At 36.9% G+C, this 25,330-nt stretch overlaps 1 protein-coding gene across 1 annotated transcript in view; it reads left to right on the plus strand.

The window, feature by feature from the left end:
• Positions 1-25,330, plus strand: part of PARD3B (par-3 family cell polarity regulator beta) — a 966,908-nt gene that overhangs the window by 786,677 nt on the left and 154,901 nt on the right. Inside the window, exon 20 of the mRNA XM_090282860.1 lies at positions 21,007-21,309. Within this exon, the coding sequence (XP_090138986.1) occupies positions 21,007-21,309 (303 nt within the window). The remainder of the gene's footprint in view (positions 1-21,006; positions 21,310-25,330) is intronic.

The following is a 25,330-nucleotide window of genomic DNA, read 5'->3' on the forward strand; positions in this document are numbered from 1 at the left end:
GGTTGAAAGGATACTCAGCCTATTGTCTTCCAGAATCTTCTCTTTTCCTTTCACATTCTTTATACAGTGATCCTAACCTAGGCCTGTGACTTACAAACACCAAACTCTGAATATGCTTTTTCCCAAAATTTCTGGGCACTTTTCAGCTGGGAGTGATACACCCCCTGGGTGCATTTAACAATGTCTGAAGACCTTTTTAGCTGTCACACTAGGACAGAGGTGCGACTGGAATCTAGTAATTAGAAAACAAGGATGCTTCTCAGCGTCCTACAATGCTTAGGACAGTCCCCCTATGAGAAAGGATTATCCAGCCCTAAATGTCAGTTGTGCCAAGGTTAAAAAACTCTGTTTTAAATAAATAGATAGTTATATAATGTGGATACAGATGTACATATTTAGATAGAAATAGGTATCCAGTACTTCTGTGAGTGGACCTGAAGATGTGTATTTTAAAAACCAGTTCTCAAATGATTGTTGTTTATAAACTGATTGGGATCACCTGCCTAGGTGGTGGCCTGGGGAGGCATGTGGTCCAGTGGTCAGATTACATATAAGACCCAGGAATGGGTCAGACCTGGGTTAAAGACCTGATTCTGCCTGAACACACCGTAGCTACTTAACTGTTTCAAGCTGCTGTGTTCTATTCTGTTAAATGAGTAGTCTGTCTTTTAGGCTGTTGTGAAAAGGAATATGTATGAAGCAAGCACCTGGCTCACTCTAGGTGCTCAGTGTTATTTTCTAACCAGCTCTGGGGATTCAAAGCCCCAGATAATCCATTCCGTAGCCTTTGGGAGCCCAGAATGCTCTGAGACACACCATCTGTGAAAATTGCTGAATTAGATACTGTCATGATGAAGAAGGCCAACTTGAATGCAGACTTTGCCCAGCTTGGAGTCATGCCAGATAATTCCATTCAAGAAGCTTCTCCTCATCTCTTACTGATCACCAGTTGCAAGTTGCACCTCATAGGGGTCTTGGCATGAGATGGCAGCCCAGGAGCAGGGGAGAGCTGGCTGCCACCAGTGCTGGACATCATGGAAACAAATTCAGAAGTAGGGGCACAAATAGCATGGGTGACTGCCAGCCTCTCCAAGTCCACAGGGTATGTGACTGCAGAAAACACTTGTAACCACAGTCATTAAATTCACAAAATCCTCACTTTGCATTTTTGTTGTATGCATTACATAAAGATGGGGGGGAGGGGTTGGGGCTTTGGCCTGATAATATTTCAAATCCAGTTTTTGGTGGAAATGGAACAAACGTGTCCTTTTTGTCTCCATTCACTCTCTCCCACCTACCTGTTCTTGCTTTGTAGTTTAATTATTTAATGACTTTATAGTGCATCTGAACTGACTTAGGTTGATGTCAGAAGGAACCTGGCCCCTTCCCCGGGCTCAGACTCCTGCCTCTTCCTGCTTTGTGTCCTTTGTTTGATTTTAGTATAGAAAGTTAAAGATGTTAAAGTGGTTTGGGCTGGGCATAAAAGTCTGCTTTTTCAAGAGGTCACTTAAAAGAGGCTTTATTTAAGAAAAAAAAAAAAAGAACAATTGGCTGTTTAGATGGAAGCTATAAATATTCATGTTCTTGGGAAGAATGTAAAATAAATATTTTGTAAAATTGTGATTTCTTGAAGTAGAGACTGCTATATATAACTGGTTGGTAACGGGATCAATAAATAATAGCTTTTTATCAGCCATTTCACTCTCCAAAATTATTAATGGCTTTGGGTTGCCTACTGTATACAGTTCAAACTTCTTGGCCTGATAGTACCTGATAGTAGCCTAGGTTTCCTATTATAATTTTTACTTCTGGTCAAGATGACTTGTATACCCCAGCCATTCTGAAATGTTCACTTTTTTGAGATTATCATAGCCCTTTCCTGTCTCTGGGCCATTCCAAATACCATTTTCCTTGCCTAGAAATCCTCCTTCTGCATAAGTTGGTCTAAATCAATGAAAATTCAGAAAGCCTCACTTCTTCCGTTATGCCTTCCCAAACTACCTAAATTGGAAGAAAATTCTTCCACTAAATAACCTAGGTCAAGTTACTTAATTTTCCTATCTTCCATTTGTTTAACTGCAAAATGGATATATAGTCATCGTAGCATCATAATATTGTGAGGGTTAAATGATGTACTCATGTGAAGCGTTCAGAATAGTGCCAGGCGTAGAGACTCTCAGTAGATGGTGAACTTACCATTTTTCTTAGAGACAGTGTTTATTTGAAAGAAAATGAGCATTAAAATCAAGTAGTGTCGCATCGCAAGCCCAACTCCTCTCTACACTGGCTGTGCAGTTGTGCATGTTTTGCTGAAATCCTCGGAGCCTCAGCTTGCTCGTTAGGAAAATTTTTTCATAAAGGAGAAATAATATGTAGCCTTCAGAGTTCCTATGAAATTTACATAAGATGAAATAATTAAAGCATCTAGAGCAGGTCTTGGCATATAGTAGATACGCATTGTTATCATTGTTGCTATTTTGCTTCACTGAATTGTAGATGTTTGTGATTACAAACATGCCTTCTCTCCCTTACTATGTTGTAATTTCCTTGAGGCAAGAACTACATTATAGTCATTTTCTATTTTTCTCAGCATCTAATACATTAAATTTCACAGAGTAGGCACTTCATAAGCAGTTGTTGAGTAATGGGTGAATGAATGAATGAACAAATATAAAACTGCACTAATTTTAATTTTATATTTCAAGTGAATCATCACTAGAATGGAACCAAAAGGCAGAATAGGCAAAAATCAACGGTTGAGAGAGCCACAGAGTTTAGAAAAATAAGACAGTCCCTTGGGCTATGAAGTGGTGTCAAGAAATATGAGGTCATTTGTAATGAGCAGTAGAACAGTGGAAATGGATCATTGACGCAGAGTGGCCAGCCCATCAGAACTATCAACACTTGTTTTCCTGTCACTGAACCAGATCCTGAGGCAAGACCTTAAAGTGAATGAAATGGAAATGCTATGGTTCTAGAGAGTTGTTTATTTTTTTAATTGGGATTTTTCCCTCATCCTCTTCCATTGGCTTAAATTTAACCAGCTGAAATTACTAAGTACCATTCATTTCAACCTCTAAAAATGAAAGATTTGCCTTTAGAGGGAAAACTGAAATAGATAAGACACACTGTCCTTCGCTTATTCTCCATCAAAGGAGAATCTTTTTTGCACTGCATGTTGAGCCTATTCGATCAGAATTCATGGTGCAGATTATATTTCAAGGTGCAAGCATAAAAGTCTATAATGGAAAGGGAGGATTATGAAACATGGTAAAAGCCATTGGTAATATACCAGATGCTATAGAGCTACTCTCTCCTGGAGGCAATAGTACTAAAATTCTACTCCATAACTAAGAGTCCACATTATGATTAAATTACAGTTTTTATCTTATAATTTCTTACTTTATACTCTCCTGCAACTTCATGTCTTTTCTTCTTGTCTAGATCCTAATTCTCTTGAGGCATAGATTGTAACTGCTATGTACTTCATTTCCTTACATTCTCATTTGAGAGACGATAGTGAGTAAAGTCCTAGTTGACCTAAAAGTATAAAATAATATCAGGTTTATAATAAGTTATGTATGTAATTTTTTAAATTGAGAAACTTCTAAAAATAAATGGGAAAATAATTAATAACATTAAAATAGATTGCCTAAACTGACAGCTGTCAGAGGAGAGGGGGTTTTTTGGTGGAAAAAAGTGAAGGAACTAAGCAAAAAAAATAAACTCGTAGACACAGACAACAGCATGGTGATTATCAGAAGGAAGGAAAGGAGCATGAGGGGAGGTAGATGAGGGTAAAAGGGGGTAAATGGTGATGGAAGGAGACTTGACTTGGAGTGGTGAACACAGTACAATATACAGATGATGTATTACAGAATAGTGCACCTGGAACCTATATAATTGTATTAACCAATGTCACCCCAATAAATTCAATAAATTAAAAAAGTGAAATGAAATAGATTGCCTAAAATTTTTAGAAGTCTAATGTTCTGCTTAAAACTTACCCTTATTATAACAGTAACCACCAATTTTTTAAAAATGTCTAGATAAGGAATTGCTCAGACAAATCTGTTTAAAATAATAGGAAACTCTATTATTGACAGTATCAATAGCTAATTAAAAATTCTATTAGTGAAGATATAAAAGATGGCATATTTCCAATTCAGATTGATACTGAGGTCATAGAAATAATTTATATTTGTTCAATAATCCTAAAGTGTTTCACAGTCTCTAATAGAAGCTGTGATAGCCAGAGAAAGTTTCAAGTGCTAAAAATAGATATATTCAAGGCATTTAAAGATATTTTCAGATCAAATAATATGTCTTTGCAAAAAAAGTATAACATTTTAGCTGAACGAGCATCAAAGGACATTTTAGTGGGTTGACTTTGTTTAAGAAAAAATCAGAGTCAAGAAAATATCTAGAGTAACTCATGTTTTTTTAAATCTGGTTATAATAGATGTAATAAAGTCATGAGAGGATAATTTACTGGTTGAGCTTTTAAATTTCAGAGCTGTGTTTTGTAATGGTCACATAAGCAAACACGTATTGAAAAAAATTATCCAAAGACCATTAAATAGTCCATCTTGGAAAAACAAGATCATAGCTTTAACAAAATGCTTTTGTATTATAGTTGGCTGCTTTTGACATTAAATTAAATATGTTGCTTTTTTTTTTTTACACAGCAGATTAAAAACTTGGTGTAGTAATTTTTCTAATTTTTAACCATTAGTTATATTCTCAACAATTGTAGAGTTACTTTGTTACTTTCCAAGGCTGGACAGGTAAGGCCCAACAGAAAAAAGCTTTAAACAAAACCAGAACATTTTATAAAATGTTAAGAAATGGGCAGTCAGTTCTTGAGAAAGCATAATTCTTTTCACCAGCAAACAAAATTTCAATGCCAAAAAAACTGACATTATGCTAAAATATTCCCTGACTCAAATATGCATATGACTTAAGATTGAAATGGATGCCTAATAGCATTGGCCAATTCACATCATCAAATGAGGAATATTCAGAGGAAATAAATATACTCTGCTGGAGCTAGTCCTGCAGTCCTCATTGATCAGTCCGAAATAACCTTCTACAGATGTCAATTGCCATGGTTCCCACTGCTGCAGTTTACATAATAATTTTTTACAGTGACATAATAAACTAATATGGGCTATGAACCAAAATGGAAATCCAACTTATCAAAAATATTCTTAGAGATTTTGCTTCTAAGTAGGAGAGGAGGAACACATTTTGCTAAAAGCATGCCAATTAAGAAGGGAAAATTGGGGAAGATTTCCAAATATCACAAGTTAAAAGTCAAATGTGTAGTATGTTTTTCAACTTTTCTGGAGCATTTGAAAACATATGAAACTATACAGACATGTTTATGATTCTATTTACACATTCACTTTCACATTGCCTTATAATCAGATGACATAGGAAAGGAATTTTTCCCATCTAGCAAAACACGAGAAGCAGTTTCAGGCATAGACTAGCTGAGGAGTGCTTAAGTTTTATTTTATTACTTTCTGGCATCAAAGGACATCTTTCTGGTATTAAGAGAGCTTAGCTGTCTGAAAGTTTTACTGTTTGTGGGAATATCTGTAATGTTGTAACCCCTACAGACGGCTGTGCATGTTTGTGTATGGGTGTCTGCCTGTCTGTGAGGTTGGCAGCTACATAGATAGATAAGATGCATACAGTTTTAGTAGTGCTAAGTCCTACACTTCTTAGTCCCATCTCAAGCATTTCCTAATCATTTCTTGACTGATTAGAAAGGTAGAAGTTTTCCATTTTAAATCAGTTATTATAGAGCATCAGTTTACATACTGTATAAAAGGGTATTCATGAAGAGAATTGGGTATTTGGAAGAAAGGGGAAGGTATTGAAAAGAAAAGGAGAGAAATGACAGGGTGCGGGGAGCGGGCCACCATGTGGGGAAGCCAGCTTGCCCTCTTCCTCACTTCATCCCTGAAATGCCCCTGAAGGCTGCACCTGCAGGTGAGCGAAAGTAGGTTTTCATTTTGTTCAATGAATACAGTTGGTTGGCTCAGATAATTAAGGTAACATGCTAATAAGGTTGATACTATATAAACCATACCCTTCTATTGACCGCTGATGCATCCAAAAGTCAGTTCACGCTCACTGTGGTCCAAGTACTGTAACAGATGCTAAGGACTCAGAGATGAGGCGTTTCTTTTGTAGTTGTTTTGTTTTGTTCTGTTCTGTTCTGTTTTTAACAAGTAATCTGCAATTCCTATAAGTAGCCCAAAAGTGTACCTCCAACCCCACGTGAACATATAAAGTGTTCTCTTGAACAAGGGCCTTCAAGTTAAGAGAACAAATAAACCTCTGTTTTCAGGGAGAACACCTGAGAGGACACTAGACCATGTCATCTGCATAAACATAAGGTGGCACATTCCATCTCAACCATGATTTATTCAGTGCATCTCTTTGCCTCTCTTCCTTGTAACCCTCCAGACTGATCCCCACAGGCTGGAGCCTTCCTTGAAGGACCAACTCAGCTGCCTTCACCTTTCGCTGAAGTGCAGAAATGTCTCTTAATCTGCTCTGTGTTTAACGACCCTGGGCCCCATTCAGACAAAAGGACACTAGAGGCTGGCCTTCTGCAGGGGCCCTCAGCTGAGGTCATAGTTGAGTTCCAGTTACTATCTGTGAATTTTAAGATATAACAGGCATGCTTTTTCTAATAGGCAGTACTTCTTTGGAGAAACTATTGCTTATCTTTACCATCTTGTATTTGCTTTTTCTTTTCTCTTTTTTAATTTTTCGCATTTCTTGTGTGAAAGGTCACCTTTAGTTGGTCACTTCAGTTGAAGAGTTTCCAATTTCAGTTGTAAAAGCACATAAGAAAGATATGTGTTTTGATGAATTTAAATATTTTGATCACCAGGGGACCTAACAATCCATTTTACATCTCTAGATGTTTTTCTTCAGGACACACCATCACGCCTTTGTATCTAAAGCTAAATTATAGTTACATGAAATTTTCCCACTTAGAAGATTTGGATAGATGCTTTCTGTTATGATTCACTTTTGACTTTTTAATTATTTTTGGCCCGATCACTTCAATAATTCAGCAAGCTTTAACTGAGGTGCTAGGCACTTAGGGGAAATCGCAAGATGAGTAAAACACAGCCTAGTCCCTGCCCTCAACAAGTTCATGATTAAGAAAACCAATACACAACTAATTACAATAAGTTTAAACTTTAAAAATGTGTAATGACATATAAAATGCTGTATAATCATAGAGGAGTCACATGAATAAATTGTGTTATGGCTGGGACAATGGAAAGGACCTTCTTTATCATCCAGTATATCTAGACACTTGCAGTGAAATCATTAATATCAATTATAAAGTACAACTTAACTGTGCAACATATTGAAAGAGACTTTTAAAAGTTTGAATTCTTAATCCCATCAATAATATATGATATTTTTGCTGCTAACTGGAGAGGAATTTAAGACTCAGGAAAATTTTTCATTTGAAATCTAAGGGATTTTCCAAGTAATCAGGGTGCTTTTGATTATAGTTTCTTTCTCCAAAGCTGACAGATGCAACAGTTGAAAAGTTTAGGGCAAAACTTTCTTGGAAAATAGTAGTTGAGTCAGGCAGATAGATTCATTTTCCAGTAGTCTGTGCAAATTTTGCCGAAATATGGCAATATTGCAGTTGATAGGTGAGTTGCATACTATCTGTGTATAAGTCTATGTGCTCTGTATTCAAAAAAGGTAGAGTAAATTGAACTTTTGTTACAGTTTTGATAAAAACTGCAAAAACTAACTAGTATAACAAAAGGCCATATTTTTCTCCTTTTGCCCCATATATTGGCACAGCTATGACAAACCTCAAGCTGTCTGAAGAAGTAAGTTCCATGTTTCATATAATTCTCTTACCTTTTAAACTTTTTCAGCTTAGTAATTATACCCAAATTGCATTAACCTGGACTCAGCTAACCAGACTCCTTTTTATTTTTCTTTTGAACATATCACTCATGGGCCTGGGGGAAGAATCAGGAGAAAATAAACCACACTCCCCAGGTCCAGGCCCAGGCTAGGCACCAGCAAATGTAGATGAAATGTACCAAGTCAACTTACAGCTAATATTTAGCTCCTCCATTGCGATCTTTCAATATCTCAAGTGTTACAGGATAAATAGTGGCACTGAGAAGAATGGTCTTCGAGTAATGCCTGTTCTCAATTTTCTAAAAAAAAAAATCTGTGAGTTCAGTTAGGATAAGTTAAAGGATTAGGACATTTTAGAAAGATTTGCAGCCAACAGATTCAAGCCAGAAGCATTTGCTGCTTTCAAACTAAAAATTCAATTAGCCATAACACCCCCAATCCCCAGAGCACTTCGCCAATCTAGATTACAGAGCAATTATTAAAAGTATCTCCTCTATCCAGGGTTCCAAGTAGAGCTGTGAAGGAGCTGGAGGAACTGTGTGTATGCTTTTCAGGCACCACTGGTTGTGTGCGCAGGTGAGGGCTGCTTGAGGATCCTCTCCGCTACCTGCCGCTCACCTGTGTCAGGAATGGAGGACTGTTATTACTCTTGCTAACAACAATCACTGCCACTTACGTGCCAGTCACAATCTTCTAACAGCTTTAGCTGTAGTATTAAGTCATGTAGCCTTCTCCTTTTGTGTAGGTACGACTGTATGTCTCATTTTACGGGTGACAGAGGGTTACATAATTTGCCTGTGGTCACAGCATTAAAATGTGACAAAACTCGGTTCCAAACCCAGGTTCTCTGGCTGCTTCTGCCACCCGCTTCTCCATTTCGGAAGCAGCAGCGTGTCAGCCTGTCCACCAACAGCTGCTGGGCTCCCACTCACTAGGAAAAAGGTCTGCTTCAGCGGAACTGTAAGCGCAAGGAGACTGCCTCTGTCAAGGTCTTAAGGCAGAAGTGTAAATGTAAATTTCACTTGTTAAAACCATAATTAATTTATTGGAAGTGAATGGTTATTATTTCAGGGATGAATGCCTGTTGGAATATGCTGATTATTTTAATGAACCAAAGGGTTCTTCTGGGATAACTTCCCCTGTATGTTAGCAAGCAGGTCACTGTAGATTTTTTAAGAAGGGGAATGAAAAGATTGCTGCTTATTTTTAAGTTTTCCTTTGTTCAAAATGCTAAAGAAAATGTGTACTGTATAATGTATTTTTGGGAAATAATAAGAAAATATCTTTAGGAAAGGCCTGACATCAGCTCTTTTAAGTCCACAATTCTCCTTCTGCAGTGTCATTTCTTGATGTCAGCTGCCAGGACCAGTCTGTGTAGGTGTTGTATCCACAGTAATGTCCACAGTATAATTGTTATGTTTGACATTTAGAGCCATTCATTTAGGTTCCTTCTTCTATGTTCCACAGTAAACATATATTTTTATTTTTAATCTGTCAATAACACAGTATGAAAGCTTCCAGAATTTGACTTACTTAGTCTCTCTATAGGGTGTGAGGTTGGTTTCATTGCTTATATTTCTACAGCAAAAAAAAGAGTCACATCGACACACCATCCTAGGCTCTGAAAGAAAATAGGTCATACCTAAATACTTTTATTTATCAACTCAATTTATTTATAATCTGTATTAGTTTTCTATTATTGCTGTTGTAGCAAATTATCACAAACTTTGTGGCTTAAATAACGAAGATTGGTTCTCTTATAGTTCTGGAGGCCACTATTCAGAAAACAATTTCACTGAGATACAGACCAAGTTGTAGGCTAGCTGATTCCTTCCACAAACTCAAGGGAAGAATCCATTTCTTTGCCTTAATGGGGCTTCCTGCAACCCTGGCTCATAGCTCCTTCCTTTATCTTCAAAGTACATCTTTCCAATCTTTGTTTACGTTGTCACATGGCCTTCTCTCTCAGACTCTGCTTCTCTCCGCTTCCATTGTATTCGTAAGTGCCTACCACATGCCAAGCACTGTGCTATTGGGGTCACATCAATAGTCAGGCAACTGGGTCCCTGCTCTTGTGAAACTTACATTCTTGTAAAGAGATAAATGAAAGAGATCAAATCATGTAGTAATATAACTATAAAGAAAATAAAATAGAATAACATGAGAGGCAGATGGGACTGGGAAGGATGTCTGCAATGCCCAGACTCAAATCACAGTGATGTGCCAGCTACAGGAAGCCCTGGAGGCAGAGGGTTTCCGACACAAAGAACAGCAAGTGCTAATCAAGCCTAAGGCAAATGAAACTGTGACTGGAGTTTGATAACTAAGACACAGGGTGGCATAAGCCAAAGTCATTGAGAACTTTGTCTGATGACATAGCCTCATAAGTCATAGTAAGGTGATTGATATAAAAGGAAGTGTAAAAGGAAGACATGGAAGTGTTTCAAACGGAGAAGCAGTTAAACTTTTATTTTTTATGTAATCATCCAATCTACTATCTAATGAATGGATTCTCCCTGCAGGGAGACGTCTAGCCACACCCTTCCTCCCTTTTAAAATGTATGCTTCTTTATTGCTATTAGGCGGAAACTGACTGTCTAAATCTCAGGTAGTATTGAAGGGAATTAAGGATGTTTCCCCACATCTTAAAACTCAGACCACTGCAGTACCTTGCTAACCACAATAAAAAAAACGCTAACCTCTCCCTTATTCCCAATACTTTACAGTACTTTGGCAATTTATTACTCCCATAGGAGGTAAACCAAACCTCCTTTCAATTGTTAAGAGATTTCTTAGGTTAATTATGAACAAAACCTGGATAAAGGCCACTAGGTGAACCGAGGAATTGGGAGCCAATCAAGGAATGGAATGCTGTGGTCAGAACTGAGAATGACCACTCAAAAGAGTATGTCTGACATAATGTCTGTTGGTCTTTGTGGAGGGACAAGTGAGGTTAAATCAGACATTAGACTCCCATGTGCAAAAACCCACCAGCTCTCATATCAAATAAAAAATCCACACTGTCATTCTCAAGACTGTGTGCATTTACTTAGTACATGCTCTGTTAAATAGCCTCCCTCAAACTACTAGATGGAAATCAATGGTTGTGGTTGAACATTTCTCCTTATTATCCACTGGAGCAGGAATGGGGTAATTCCTTGTAGTTGTCTTCTTACCTAAGTGCCCAGCAACTCACTGGCAGAATCACTGTAGACACAATGGGTGCCATCTGGATTAGCTTGTTGGACCTTCTCTGATGGCTGCATGGTGGTAATCATCGAAGGTGGTGGTTGGCTTCTTCTCATGTTCCATTCTTAGCATGTACACGAAGGAAGGCCATATGACAGGGATACTCCAGGTGCCAGTTCATCTTAGAACTGGACCCGTGTTGAGGAGACCCTGTTGCTACTATCTTGGAATTAAGAGGAGACCTAAATTTGCAGTCACGATGGACAAGCCAGTGGTTCTTCCACCTGTCAAAGTCCCTTGTCCTTTTAATCTTGCCTAGCACAGTTTTGAACACATAATAAACTCTCAATAAATGTTGGAACCAAAAAACCACATTGATTGACAAGTTCCATTTTTTGGCATGTGTCTTGACTTTCGAGAATAATCTATATGGTTTCTCTAGGACAAAGTAAAATCTTGAAAAGGCAAAAATAACAATCCTAACAAGTACTGCAGAAAATGCAGTGGTTTAATAAAATATTTTTGCTGACCTCTTTAAAGTCTCTTGTATAAATAGGATAGGAGAGAAAAGACCATACTTTCTGCTTCTTTTAAAATGCTTCATCATGCAGAGTACACGAATGATGGAGACCTTATGTGCAAAATGTGTGTTGATCCTGTCTCAGTCATGGTTCCACACTTGCTTTGTCCCAGTTACATACATGGTATGTCCATGTCCTGTGGAAGGTGATAATCCTTCTAGAGTCTTCATAAACCCAGAGTTCTTTCAAGAAAGACTGTGTGACCATGGGCTTGAGACGGGCTTCAGACATCTGGGATTTATGGCTGAGAAAACAAAGGAAATAAAGCTGACTATACTGCGTGGGTGTCCCTGTTCCCCCTGCATCAGCATATTTTTATGTGAGCAAGCTTTTAGGGACAGAGATCAAAGATCTGTCCAAGAGAACAGTGGCTAAGTGTGAAATTCCAGGTGATAAAATGGAAGGGAAAGAAGAGTGGGAAGGGAAAGGAAAGGAAATGTAGCTAGTTTCCGTTTATTCTCTGGATTCTTCCTGTTTCCTCCCCAGGAAATGTATATAGATTTACAGTACCACAGACAGTCAGCATTAAGGATTTATTCTCATTCTTTTCCATATGATGGCATCCACTGGCATGTCAAAGGCCAGTCATTTATTTTTACAGATATCACCCCAGACAGTTCCTACAATTAAAAAGTGCTGTAGTCCAGATAATTTTCATACAGAAAGCTTACTTTCCCCTCTGCTTTCCACAATGGACACACATAAATGGGTGGAATTATAAAAAATAAATAAGGCTCGTTCTCGCTGCATACAAATGTCATGACAATAAGTATAAAGAACAAGGATAAAGCACATCAATAACTTACTAACTTTAGTCAACCAGCAGAGCCCTCTCAAGGGCAGATTTCTATAACTCTTTGATGTACGTTTGGCCAGCAACCTGGACATCTTTTAATGTCTTCACTGCCTAACAACACCATTTATATGGAGACTGTCTAGGGTTGCTGTAAGGGAATGCTGCATTATCAGAGAAGATGGCAAGCACTGTGTCATGTGTCCCCCTCACTCCCTTTTGGGGCTAATTTCCCAATGCAGGCTAAAAGATGTTTACTAAGCACTTCTGAGAAATTTGTCTACATTATGAGAATACAGATTACAGGAACTCAGTACATTAGCAATGGAGGAGTTTAATGGGTCTGGGAAAGGTATAAATTAAGGGAAAATGTAAATTGCAATAATAAGAGAGCCTTTGCTGAATGGCAATTCTCTTGAAACGGTAATATTTAGTAGCAATGGGGAAGTACTAGAGAATCATGCCATTTGACATTGTAAAACAATATAGCTATTAGGTAGGAATTGAAAATGACTGCTGTGATTTTAGGATATGAAATGCGCTCAGTGTCAAATAGGTAAAAACCATCCGATGTGGGAAAGTCAGTTGGAGTTGGACCACGTGGGATGTGAAAATCTTTCCTATGGTCATCCCACTGACACAAAGAACCAGTGAGCCTCTCAGGGGTCTCCAGTGTTTGAAAGTTCTGAGACCACACCTGACTCTCACGAGCTTGCCAAATGTTATTGTCTTGACCTGCTTTAATGAGCATCAGCATTGCCCTTACCCGATAATATTTGACAAACCACAGATACAGATTCATAGACAGTATTCATATTAGGCACAAGATCTACAAATCTGTGTGCAAAAAGGAAAACATGAAGCAAAAGTCTACTTAAAAGATTCAGTTAACAGCATTAAAGAATTTGCATGTCAGTGTTGTAGAATGTAAATTAACTTTCCAGAACATTTATCTATTTGTTACAAGATAAGTGATAAATTATCCTATCAATCTAGTTCTCTTACCACATCAGGTCTGGTTTAGGCTGACAAGAAAAATGCACAGGGCAAAAGGAGATCATTTTGAAAATGTTATAGATACCTAGGCAGGATTGAGAAAGTCATGAAAAATATTAATGCACTTAAAATAGTTGTGTTGAAAAGATGAAACATTGATCACAAAGACTGCTTGTGACCCTGTATTTGCTGGTCAGAATAATAATAATAATAATAATAATAATAATAACTGTAATTTTTCTTGGTCAGGTATATTGCAGCTTAAAATGGTATTCATAAGGAAAAGCTGAAGAAACTGGGCCTGTTCACTGGAACAAAGGATAATAGTAGTGACCTAATTGCAGCTTCTCTTATAAAAGCAGAAATGATAGCAGGACAAATTATCTCCGCTGTCCAAAAAAAAAAAAAAAGGCTGTACAGCAGGTAGTTTGTAATCTCTTTTAATGATACTACTTCTTTAACCCCGTTGATCTCCCCTGAAAAACCTTTTCTGACCTCAGCTACTGTCACCACTACAGGTAGCAAATTTTCTCTTCTACTGCCTATTCATCTGTATCTCTGTTTTTCGGGCTTACACAGTGGCCAACAAAGAGAATTCTGGAGGCTGCATTTTCCTAGCACTGGACAAGTCAATCAGAACTATACTGTTGACTCATTCTGCAAGAGACAAATCAATCAAGAAATAGTATGCAAGAGTAACAACATTTTATAAAGTGTTTGAGGGTAAAGTATAAAGTATGAATGCTAATCAGTAACTTTAAGTGGAATCATAAAAGGCAAATGGCAAACAGAAAAAAAATGTATGCAACTTATATCACAGATACAGCGCTAATATTGCTGCTACACAAAGGTCTTTGAAAAATTGAGGGGAAAAAATGACAATCTGATAGAAAAATCAGCAAAAGATATGGGCACCTCACAGAAGAGGAAATGAAAATGGCGCTTAAACATATGAAAAGATACTCAGCATCACATAATAAGAGACAGGCTAATTAAAACTTCACTGAAATATTACTTTTCACTTATGTTTATCAAATATCTCAAAGTTCAAGAACCTATTTTATTGGAGAGACTATAGAGAAACAGGTATCCTTCTACATTGCAGGTGATAATGCAAAATAGAACAATTATGGAAGGAAATTTGTCATAACCTAGGAATATTAAATGTGACTTGCTCTTTGACCCAGCTATCCTACTTCTGTGAATTCATCTGAAAGCCACAATGGCAAATATATACTGACTTTTGTGTAAGATTTGCCATTACAGCATTATTTGTAATAGTAAAAGATTGGAAATACCCTAATGTTCAAGAATAGTGACTCATTAGATTAAAAAAAGCATGTTCACATGGTAGACTACTATGAAACTTTTTTTAAATAAGATCTCTGTTCACTAATATGCAATCTTTTTCTGTTTGCTAATATGTAATTGTTTTACATATTTAACAAATGAAATTGAAACAAAAGAAAAAAGCAATTCCTAAACATTGAAAATGAACTAAAGCAAATAACTTAATTGTAAAAGAAATTGGATGTGTATCAACTTAGGAAAGTGAATTATTTCAAGTGATATTAGAACATTTTGACCTGCTTTAATGAGCATCAGCTCATTAAATGTGAAATACATTCTAACCAAAAAAAATAGAGCTATAAACATCTTAAATGTCATTCAATAGTCTGTTAGTAATATTGGTATTATTGTAAAACTGTAGGTATTTAAAATCATGTGTAATAATACAAATAATTATGTCAGTGGTTTTAAGAATCAAGGTTTTTCATTTTAAAAAAGCAGAAATAAATATAAATGTCTTAAAAGTAAACTCAAAATTCTGTGATTTTATATTTGAATTAAAACTATCTGTATGGACTTGTGATTTTTTTCAAAAGGTTTTATATCCTAGCTCTATCCATAGAACAGGTATAGAGGCAATGACAACCCTATGGCAGTGAGCTATCCTAGGGCCCAGATAGTGTTCTCTAGATATAATTTCCCATTTAAAAAAAAAGAAGAATTCCTTGGAGAAATGGCTGCTTTGAGGATAAGGACACAAAGTACTCAACAGGAACCTGTGATAGCTTGTTTGTCAGATAGCAAAAATGCTATTAATGACAAGTGGGTCAAATCAAAAGGACAAAGGAACCAACATAAAGTAGTCCAACTTGACTAAATCTTGGGCAATTTGTACAACAAAGAGAGTAAGGAATATAATTGATTGAAAACCCTAAGTATGTATTTTTTTAAACATAGACTTCATAATGATATTCACTACCCCCATTTACCCTCAGACAGTATCTAATAACTCATTGGTCACCATTGGAAATATCTAGAATACTAAGTCCTTACTCTGAAAACCAGCAATTAAGAACAATTAAGCATTTATCCTGCCTTCCCTGTACTATGTGTAATTTAGGGTAAACAAAACACCAAAAATTTTGAGGGAAAGTTTTTATTTATAGAAGAGTTTCAAGTAATAAATGTGAAAGGAATAATTACTTTTAAAATTATCAATTTGCAACCTCTAATAAAACAATTCAAGCAAAAATCATTGGTGGAAGAAATGATCCAATGAGCAATGGAGAGACATCAGTTTGTCAATTTAGCACCACTAAAGTAAGACAACCTGAGATTGTGTGCCTCTTAATGTGACATAGTTTAAAGCATATATACTAGGCCCTGGACATGTATTAAGCTGGTTAGAGCATTGTCCCCATACCCCAAGGTTGCAGGTTCGATCCCTAGCAACTAGACGTTATGTGGGTATCTCTTCCCAACTCTGGTGCTTTGGACTTGGGAGTCTGGCATGGGATTGAAACCTTATTCCCCTCAAGGGGAACCTTTGCAGCTGAGATATTTCTCTGGATTCTCAGTCACTCCCTATGGAAGCAGAGCCAGCCCTTTTGTATCTCCACCCTTTATACCAATCTTGATGGGGCTTTTTCTGTAAATCCTTGGTTATCAGACTTCTGTGCAGCTAGTCTTAGGTCAGTTATTCAGGTTGATTGTTCCATATTTTAGTTGTAATTCCAGTTTGACCTTTGGTCCTGAGAGGAGGTGAGTGTAACTTCCACCTACTCTGTAGCCATCTTGGATCTCTGCCTGTCATTTTCTTGATGCTTTTTAATGAAAGTTTTTAATTTGAGTGAATTTTTTTCTTTTTGGTTTTTCTCTTCTCCTTTTATGTTTTTTTTCCCTTTATGGTTTATGTTTTTTGTATTCTCTCTAAGAAATATTTGCCTGCCCCAAGGTTGTGAAAATATTCTCCTTTATTTTATTCTAGTAGCTTTATTTTTGTAGACTTTATATTTAGGCTTACCTTCCATCTTGAATTGATTTTTGTTATGGTACTATGTGGGGGGACCAAGGGTTCTTCTCTTATGGCTTTCTCTTACTGATTTTTCAGGACTACTTGTTGAAGAGATTTTTTTCCTTCTTAATTGAATTACTTCAGCACTTTTGTTGTAAATTACTTCACCAAATGTGTGTGTGTGTGTGTGTGTGTGTGTGTGTGTGTGTGTGTGTTAACTAGAATCTGTCTTCTGTGTCATTCCCCTGTTTGTCTAACCTTTGGCTTGGTTACTGAAGCTCTCTAGTACTATAAGTCTTGAAGTCAGTAGTGTGAGTCAACTTTATTCTTATTTTTCAAAAGTATTTTGACTATATTTTTCCCTTTAACTTTCAAAGTAAATTTTAAAATCACATTGTTAATTTTTAGAAAATAAACCTGTTAGAAGCAGGAATGGGATGATATTTTATCTATCAAATAACTTAGATGAACCGATATCTTAACAATAATGACTTTTCCTGATCTATGAAGAAGGTAAATACTCCACTTGTTTAGATCTTGTTTATTTTCTCCTAACAGTACTTTTTTCGTTTTCAGTGTAGAGTACTTACACATCTTTTGTTAAATTTATCCTTAAGTTTGCAATGTTCTTTAATCCTATTTTAAATGGTATAGTTTTCTTGGTTTTATTGCCTCATTGTTCACTATAGTATATAGTGAAATACAATTGAATTTTTTTATATTTAACTTTCATCCTTCAACATTAACAATAAAATATATAATTTAAGAAAACTTCCCTGATAGAAAATATATATATACTTAAAAGTACATATTGAGAGTTATCAACCAAGAATGACATTTTTAGTAAGGTTATTGGACTCTAAAGAAGAGAAAGGACTTTGACCAGATAAGCCAAAAGGGCAAGTTTTTTACAAGTAATTAATAAGAGAAATAAAATTAGATTATTACTAACTTTTCAACAGCAACACTTTGTCATAAGAAAATAGTCATATATTTAAAATACACAAGGAAAAAGGTGAGCTGTTGCGAATCAAAACTGACTGACAGAGATATGATGGAAATCCTCTTTGAGGAAGATTATTCTAGCAACCTTTTAAGGTACAGATTAAAGTGGGATGTCACATCTTACGGTACATAAATGTCAAGTTACTAGGTTATATACCTGAAACTAATATAGTATTGCATGGAGTTAGTCTCTAACTGTACTGTCCAATATAGTAGTCACGAGCTCATGTGGCTGTTGAGCACTTGAAATGTGGTTTGTGAGACTGAAGAACTGAGTTTTTAAATTCTATTTAATTGTAATTAGTTTCAATTTATAACATCATTAAATTAATGATCACCATGTTGGACAATGAGGATGTAGGCTATTTAAAGCCTAAACACTGGACTGTGGCTAAAGAAATTGAATTAAAAGAAATAGAATTAGAAGTGTAATAGGAAAAAAAAATGTTTTAATGGGGGAAAAAGTGAGAAAGATTTAAACAATTCAAGGGCAGAGTACTGGGGAGAACTGGGAAATTGGTGGTACCATCCAATAAAAAGGGTACATTCCCCAGGGCTATTTTGAATAATAGATATTTTAATAGGTTGTGTTCCCAGGGATAAGTAGACCTCCACGTGGCAGTGACTATAAACAATTAGAATTCTCACGCTGAATTGGGGCCAGAGGTCAAAGCAAAACAAAAATATATTTTTTTCCATTTCTCTCTTGAAAGAATCTCTTCAGCCCTGGCTGCTGTGGCTCAGTGGATTGGGCGTCGGCCTGCGAACCAAGTGTCGCTAGTTCGATTCCCAGTCAGGGCACATAATTAGGTTGCACGTCAGTTCCCCAGTTGGGGACGTGTGAGAGGCAACCACACAGTAATGTTAAAAAAAAAAAAAAAAGAAAGAAAGAAAGAATCTCTTCTGCCTCCATACACCCTTTGCAGAGATTGCCTTGCCCACCTTCTCTCGAGAGACCTTGATATATGGCATAATAATGATGGTTCAGAAAGTTACTATTGCACCTACTGAGTGGTTAATAGGAAATTAGTTACTGTCACATTTAGTAGTGTGGAGAGGATCAAGGAGAAATTTGGTTTTGTTTTAGAAAGGAAAAACACAAGATAAAACATTGCTATGCATTCACAGGGTACTTTTCATCTGAGAATCTCTGCCTACTCAGCACACTTAATTAATGAGAAACCTCAAAGAAAGAGAAGTGATGAAATAAGGAACACAGATACTAATGTTCTGTTTCTGTGATTTTTTAAAAATCGAGCTTGGTGTTTTCCTCTTTCATTAATGCACAAGTGTTGCCCCATGCGGCAGCCATGAGATGTTTATCTTTCTGCTGAATGATTTCTCTTGAAGGCATCCCACTTAGGAGGGACAGTAACCACACAGAGTGCCACCCCCTGACTTTATTGATGTCCTGCACTCTATTAGCAATGGAAATCCATCCTATCACCATAGTGCAGCAAGCATTCTATAATAATCCAGTCTGCACTGTCCCTGGAAAGACTGTTTTGTTGCAGAATGGAGCAGGTTATCTCCTTCATCAAAAAATTATTCAAAACAAACATCCATAAATCTAGGACTAACAGGCATTAAAAGAGGATAGGCTGGGACTCTTAGTGGCTACCCTGCTGTGTAATCGTCCTTTCATCTTCATTCAAAATCCCTTGGAGATTCAAACTCCCATTTGCAAAACTATAAATTCTTCTAATTATTTATATGTGCAGTGTAAGGTACATGATTTGACCTAGTCAAAAGCAATATGCAGTAATGTTCCCTGGCATTTATTTTCATCTGTTGTGACTTGAGGATAGATGCTGGGTTTCTTTTTATCCTATACTTCCTTCATGTTTTTTTCTCCTTCCCTCCTCTCAACTCAAAAAAAAAAAAAAAAAAAAAAAAAGCGCCATTCTGCCAAAAGAAAAATACCTTGAAAGATCATGGCTTTTAAAGATTTTTTTTTTACCAAGAGTTTGATGTTCTGTAAAATAAAACTAGCTGCCATGTGCAAAAACAGCTGTTTTTGTTTGAAGAGAAGAAGATATTGAGAGAGTTCAGGTTTTGTTTTCACTCATCTGAACCTTCGATATACATCACCAGACATATATAGATCTTTTGCTTCTAGCCCACAGCCCTCTCGTATTCTCTGAGCCCAGGACTTCGGATTTGTCAGCATCCTTTCTTGAGTCTTTCTTTCATCATCTTACTTCGCTCATCCTTTACACAATACACCTTGTTTGCCCAGTGATGTGTGAGGTTACATTCTTTCCTCATTAGCGCTGAAAACCTCCTGACACCATCAGATCACCATTGTCCAATAAGATACACAGTGACCTTTCCATTTAACACCTAACTGGGAATTTAGGAGAGCTGATCTAACACTTTCCAGATTAAATGTCAAATTCTCAAAATTCAGATAGATTTGGAATCCACCTAAGTATACTTTCCTACTCTCATTCCCAGTAGTCTACACAGTACACTGATTAGCAGAAGCATTTTGTAATATCACTTAAGGCTTTAGCACCATGGAGTTATGCCAGTAATGGTATTTAATTCTCTTATAGGTGCCAATTCATCTCTGTCAGGAGTCTATTAATTTCTTCACTATTTTACTATATTCCTAGTCCCTATATAATGAGACACAATGATTCCCATTTACGTAACCAAAAAAACTTAGCCTCTTATAAATTACATCTTTTCCCAACTGCTTTTAGTGACCAGAAAACCTCTATATTTCTTTTTCATATTCAAATCAATTTTTGCAAGCTCTCTTATTTAGAAGAATACACTGAACTCTAGGATGCCAAATATTGAAATCATAGACAAAGTATAAGATTCTGATAGGCTCTTTAGCATGCATCCCTATTCCAAAGCAGGCTTCCATAATTTCACACCAAAGATGTACTGTTCCCATAAATGAGCACATTTCATTTATAGAGAAAATGTTCATGAAAATCAGCCTCTGACTCTGCAATCAGCCCAGTCATCAGTGAGCAAGATGTTAAAATACCTACAGTATTGCTATAAAAGTAAAGACTCTGTAACAAAGGCCATAGATAAAAAATTAATCCCATGGAATATGCTATTCATATTTCTGCATGGTATGGTTTTGAGTATACAGGAAAGTGACTAAGAAGAATTAACATACACTCAGGAGACTGTGTCATTGTATTAGCATATAAACTCACATATATCTCTATCTGTTCTACATTTTTCAGGATTGGAGCAAAACATCAGGAGCTAAGGGAAAAGCAGGCAAGAGGTCTTATTGATTATGCTACTGGTACAATTGGATCATTGCATGATATGGACGATGATGAAATGGACCCCAATTATGCCAGAGTGAACCACTTCCGGGAACCATGTGCATCAGCAAATGTCTATAGGTCTCCATCTCCCCCTCGAACTGGACCACTGGTTTATCCTCGAGATGGCCGTCCTCTGTCTCCAGAGAGAGACCACTTAGAGGGTCTCTATGCCAAGGTCAACAAGCCATACCATCCACCAGTGCCAGTTGACAGGTAATATTGAAAGATGGATGTAGTTTTAATGTAGTAAGTTTCAAATCAGCTCTACTTCTGAAGCAGGTAAGACTATATCCTTCAATCTATTAAAACTGAAATGACACAGTACCCTTGACAAGTGCTATGCTTTGACCTAACTAAGGTATCAGCTATCAGACATAAAGCAATAACCAGTTATAAGATGACATGAATGAGTGAGTAGTAGGAGTTAAGTTCATGGTACAGCGGGGAGTGATTTGTGAAGGAATATTATGACATAGAATTAATGGTGAAAACTTTGAAGGAATATTGTCCTTTCTCCTAAAAGCCCAACTGTCTTATTTCAAAGAAGTGAGGAGGAGTCAGAGGAGAGAATCATGACTTATAAGTAGGCATAATTGAAGCAGAATCATAGATCACTGCAGAGATGCAGAGGACTTTGAAAAGTAAGACTGGGATTTTATACTCGTGGAAAATGTGATCCTGTACAGATACTCATGGATGATCAGAGGTAGAGAAGGAGATAATCTTTGCAATCGGAGTTTGATGAAGTAGAGAAAGATAAGAAGTGACAAGGCCAAGGATCTTTAGGTGTAGCAGCTAAGGAAAGAGATAATAGGACCGTCTGTCATGCAATTGAAGTAGGTAGGGAACAAGATGATTCCAACCCCACCTCCTGCCAAAAGTAAAATACCTCATCTTTTGAGAGGCTGATAGAAGAGAGTGTTAGTCAATATACATTGTTAGGTGACCCTTAGAATTACATGGGCAAGGAATGAGTTTACTGACCTTGGTTTAATCTGGCTGTAGCTTGAAGTCTGGAGGGAGGAGGGGGAGGGGGAGGTTGTAAGGCACAAAGAGCTCTCCTTCTATATGGAAAGAAAGACTCGTTTTCCAGATTCCTTTTGGTCCTATTAGTAACCAACTTTTGTGTGATAGTATGATATATTGCATATGTTTACCGTTTACATTTCCCCGGCTGGGTGATATTATGCACTTTCAATTAGGTTGGGGAGAAGCAGGGGAATCATGGCATTTTTATGCAGACTGTAAAGTGTAGCTGCACAAGACTGATTACCTTTCAGAGCCTTTCCAATAACCAAGTGGGAAGGAAGGAGCAATTTTTAATCCTTACTGTCAGGCTTGCAGGTTGATAGTATGAAAGAAAGATGGTCAAGTTTTTCTTTGGGATAAAATGAAAATATAAATTTCTATGACTGTGTGAGACAGCCATGATAACTAAACTGTTAATTCAAACAACTGATTAAAAGTCGGCCTTTTTCTCCCAAGCCTTTATGTAGGGTTGGATTTTTGTCATATAAATGACACCAAGTATGAGTCCCTTTTAGCCCAGGCCATAGGAAATCTTACTTCCTCTAAATCAGGTATATCTTCATAGCAATCTGCTAGGACCCCAGCACAGGCCTCTTTCTAGGAACTTCCAAAGCCAGAATTTCTCAGTTCTAATACCAAGAAAATAAATATGAAGCATTCTGTTTAAAAAATGTTCACTAGTCAAATGCTATAGAGAATTCTGGATTAAGCAACACTGAACAAATTTCCTTAATGTGGTCTTTTTATCTCTGTTATACTCGTGTGCATTGTAAGTCTCTACACAGAGCATACAACAATCAGCACTTATCACGCCCCAGAGTTTTGTCACCTAGCACTTATTTTTTTCCCCCAGATTCTTAAAGTTTTTCTTTGGAATACTAGGAGACACTCTCCTGAAACTAATTTTGACTAGGAAAGCAATTTTTTTAAGCTAATCATATAACTGGAGCTACTATAGAATGATATCAGAAAATATATATATAATTTACTGCCCAGCAGAACATGTGTATAAGCAATAGTCTTCCCTTTGACTCTGGCCTCTTTGTATTAATAAATGATCTAAAGTTCTTCCAGTGGAGTTTTAGACAGGTGTCATAGTTTTGGATAAAAGATCAAAGTGTGATTCTTTATCCTCAGGATTTTTTTTTATTCTGCCCTTATCTTTAATTGTATTTAAAGATTGTTCTGCTCCTGTTCTTTAAGTTTTAACGCAAGCACTTTTTGTCTGGGCACATAATACGCATGCAATAATGTTAGCTGCTATCATTATCATTGTTGTTATTATTACTGTCCTTCATCAATGATACTATGAACATTCCTGATATACCTGGGACCAGGTGAGTCTAAGAAGTGAGTTGTGATGGCCGTGACAATAACTGTTCATAAGCAGGAACTATGAATTCTAAACCTACTATATGTACTATTAGAGGCACACCATTCTTTTTTTCTCTCTTCAATCTCTCACTCTTTCAATAAGCATTTGTTTGGCACCTAATGTGTTCTAGCTACTGTAGTAAGCTCTAGGGAAGATACAAACATGACTCAGATATGGTTCTAGTCCAAGGGAAGTCATGTTCTAGTTGGAAGGGGATGAAGTCATGTGGACCAAATAGATCATTATAATATACAGTAAACAGAAGAAAAGGAAGCTTTTCTTTTCTAATTCTGATGCTCAGGAAAAGTCTCCAAAAGGAAGCGATATTTGAACTGGTTCTTGAGGGATTAATAAGAACTAACCAGGTTCAGTAGAAAAATTGTTTTCCTTTTAGAATAATCATCATTCACAAGGGTGAAATAGCCTGAAAGAGCATGATGATATATTAAGGAAGATCAGAGGTATCCAGAATATGGACTGAGCAAGAAAGTAATAGGAAATGAGCCTGGAAAACCTATTCATCCGGATTGATTGGTAGTAGCTGTCCAGAAATCTGTGTTAAGAAGGGTTCTGGCTTCCCTAAAGTCCAGGAAATCCACCACAGGATATTTATCTGAAGAAAACAAAAGCATTAATTTGAAAAGATATATGCACCCCTATGTTCGTTGAAGCATTACTTAGAATAGCCGAGTTATGGAAACCACCTAGATCTCTATCAGTAGATAAAAGGATAAAGAAAGCATTGTGTATATAAATATACACTATAATGGAATATTACTCAGCCACAAACAAAAATGAAGTCTTGCCATTTGTGATAGCATGGATGGACCTAGAAGGTATTATGCTAAATGAAAGTCAGACAAAGAAAGACAAATATTGCATGATTTCACTTATATGTGGAATCTAAAACACAAAACAAATTAACAAAATGAGGACAGATGCAGACACACAAAGAACAAACTGATAGTTGCCAGAGGAGAGGGTGGGAGATGAATGAAAAATAGAAGAAGGGGATGAAAAGGTACAAATTTCCATTTATAAAATAAATAAATAGGTAGAGTGGTATCCATTTGGACTCCCAACATCTTAAGGGCAGGTTAAATCATGGCTTTTGGAATAAGGATGAGCTGGGTCCAGTTCTCTTCCAGATACTACTGCATGACCTTCAGTAAATTAACTTCTCCAAGATGCTATTTTTCAACCTCATACATATAACTCAACAAATATTTCCTGTCTACTAAGTACCGGGACCTGAGTTCAGTATGGTGCTCATAAGGGAAAAAGGAGGAAGATTGGGTACCTATTCCTCCTTGTGGAGCTTACAGTCCAACAGAGGTTACAAAAATGTAAACACACAGTGAGAACACAGCGTGAGAAGTGCTACTGTACAGAGCCCGGGTAACTGCTGCAGCCGGGGCTGTTGGGTGGGAGGCACAAAGAGCAGCGCGGAGGTGAGAGGAAGCAGAGTGTGTTAGAGCAGCTATAAGAAGCTCAATAAAATAGAAAGCTGAGAGGGAGGATTTCCGTGGCAAGATAGCAAATGGGAGAGTCAGAGAGCTGGGAAAAAGGCAGATGACAGATTCTTGATGGGGAGTCTGGACTCCATCCTGAGAGGTGGGGCAGGGGTGAGGTAGGGAAGGGGTCACTGAGGATTTTTAACATGAGACATAAATCCTGGAATTCAACTGGCTGTTAAATGGCCGAGGTGATTCATCCTCACATGTTGTGATGATTAAATGCAATTTTACACTTTGTATATATAGCTAGCAATATATATATAAATATGTAGACAAACCTCTATTTGTCCATATATCTCTATATCACAAGAAT

The sequence above is a fragment of the Furipterus horrens genome, unplaced genomic scaffold, assembly GCF_987537825.1.
Source record: "Furipterus horrens unplaced genomic scaffold, mFurHor1.1.pri manual_scaffold_1, whole genome shotgun sequence".
Taxonomy (NCBI): domain Eukaryota; kingdom Metazoa; phylum Chordata; class Mammalia; order Chiroptera; family Furipteridae; genus Furipterus; species Furipterus horrens.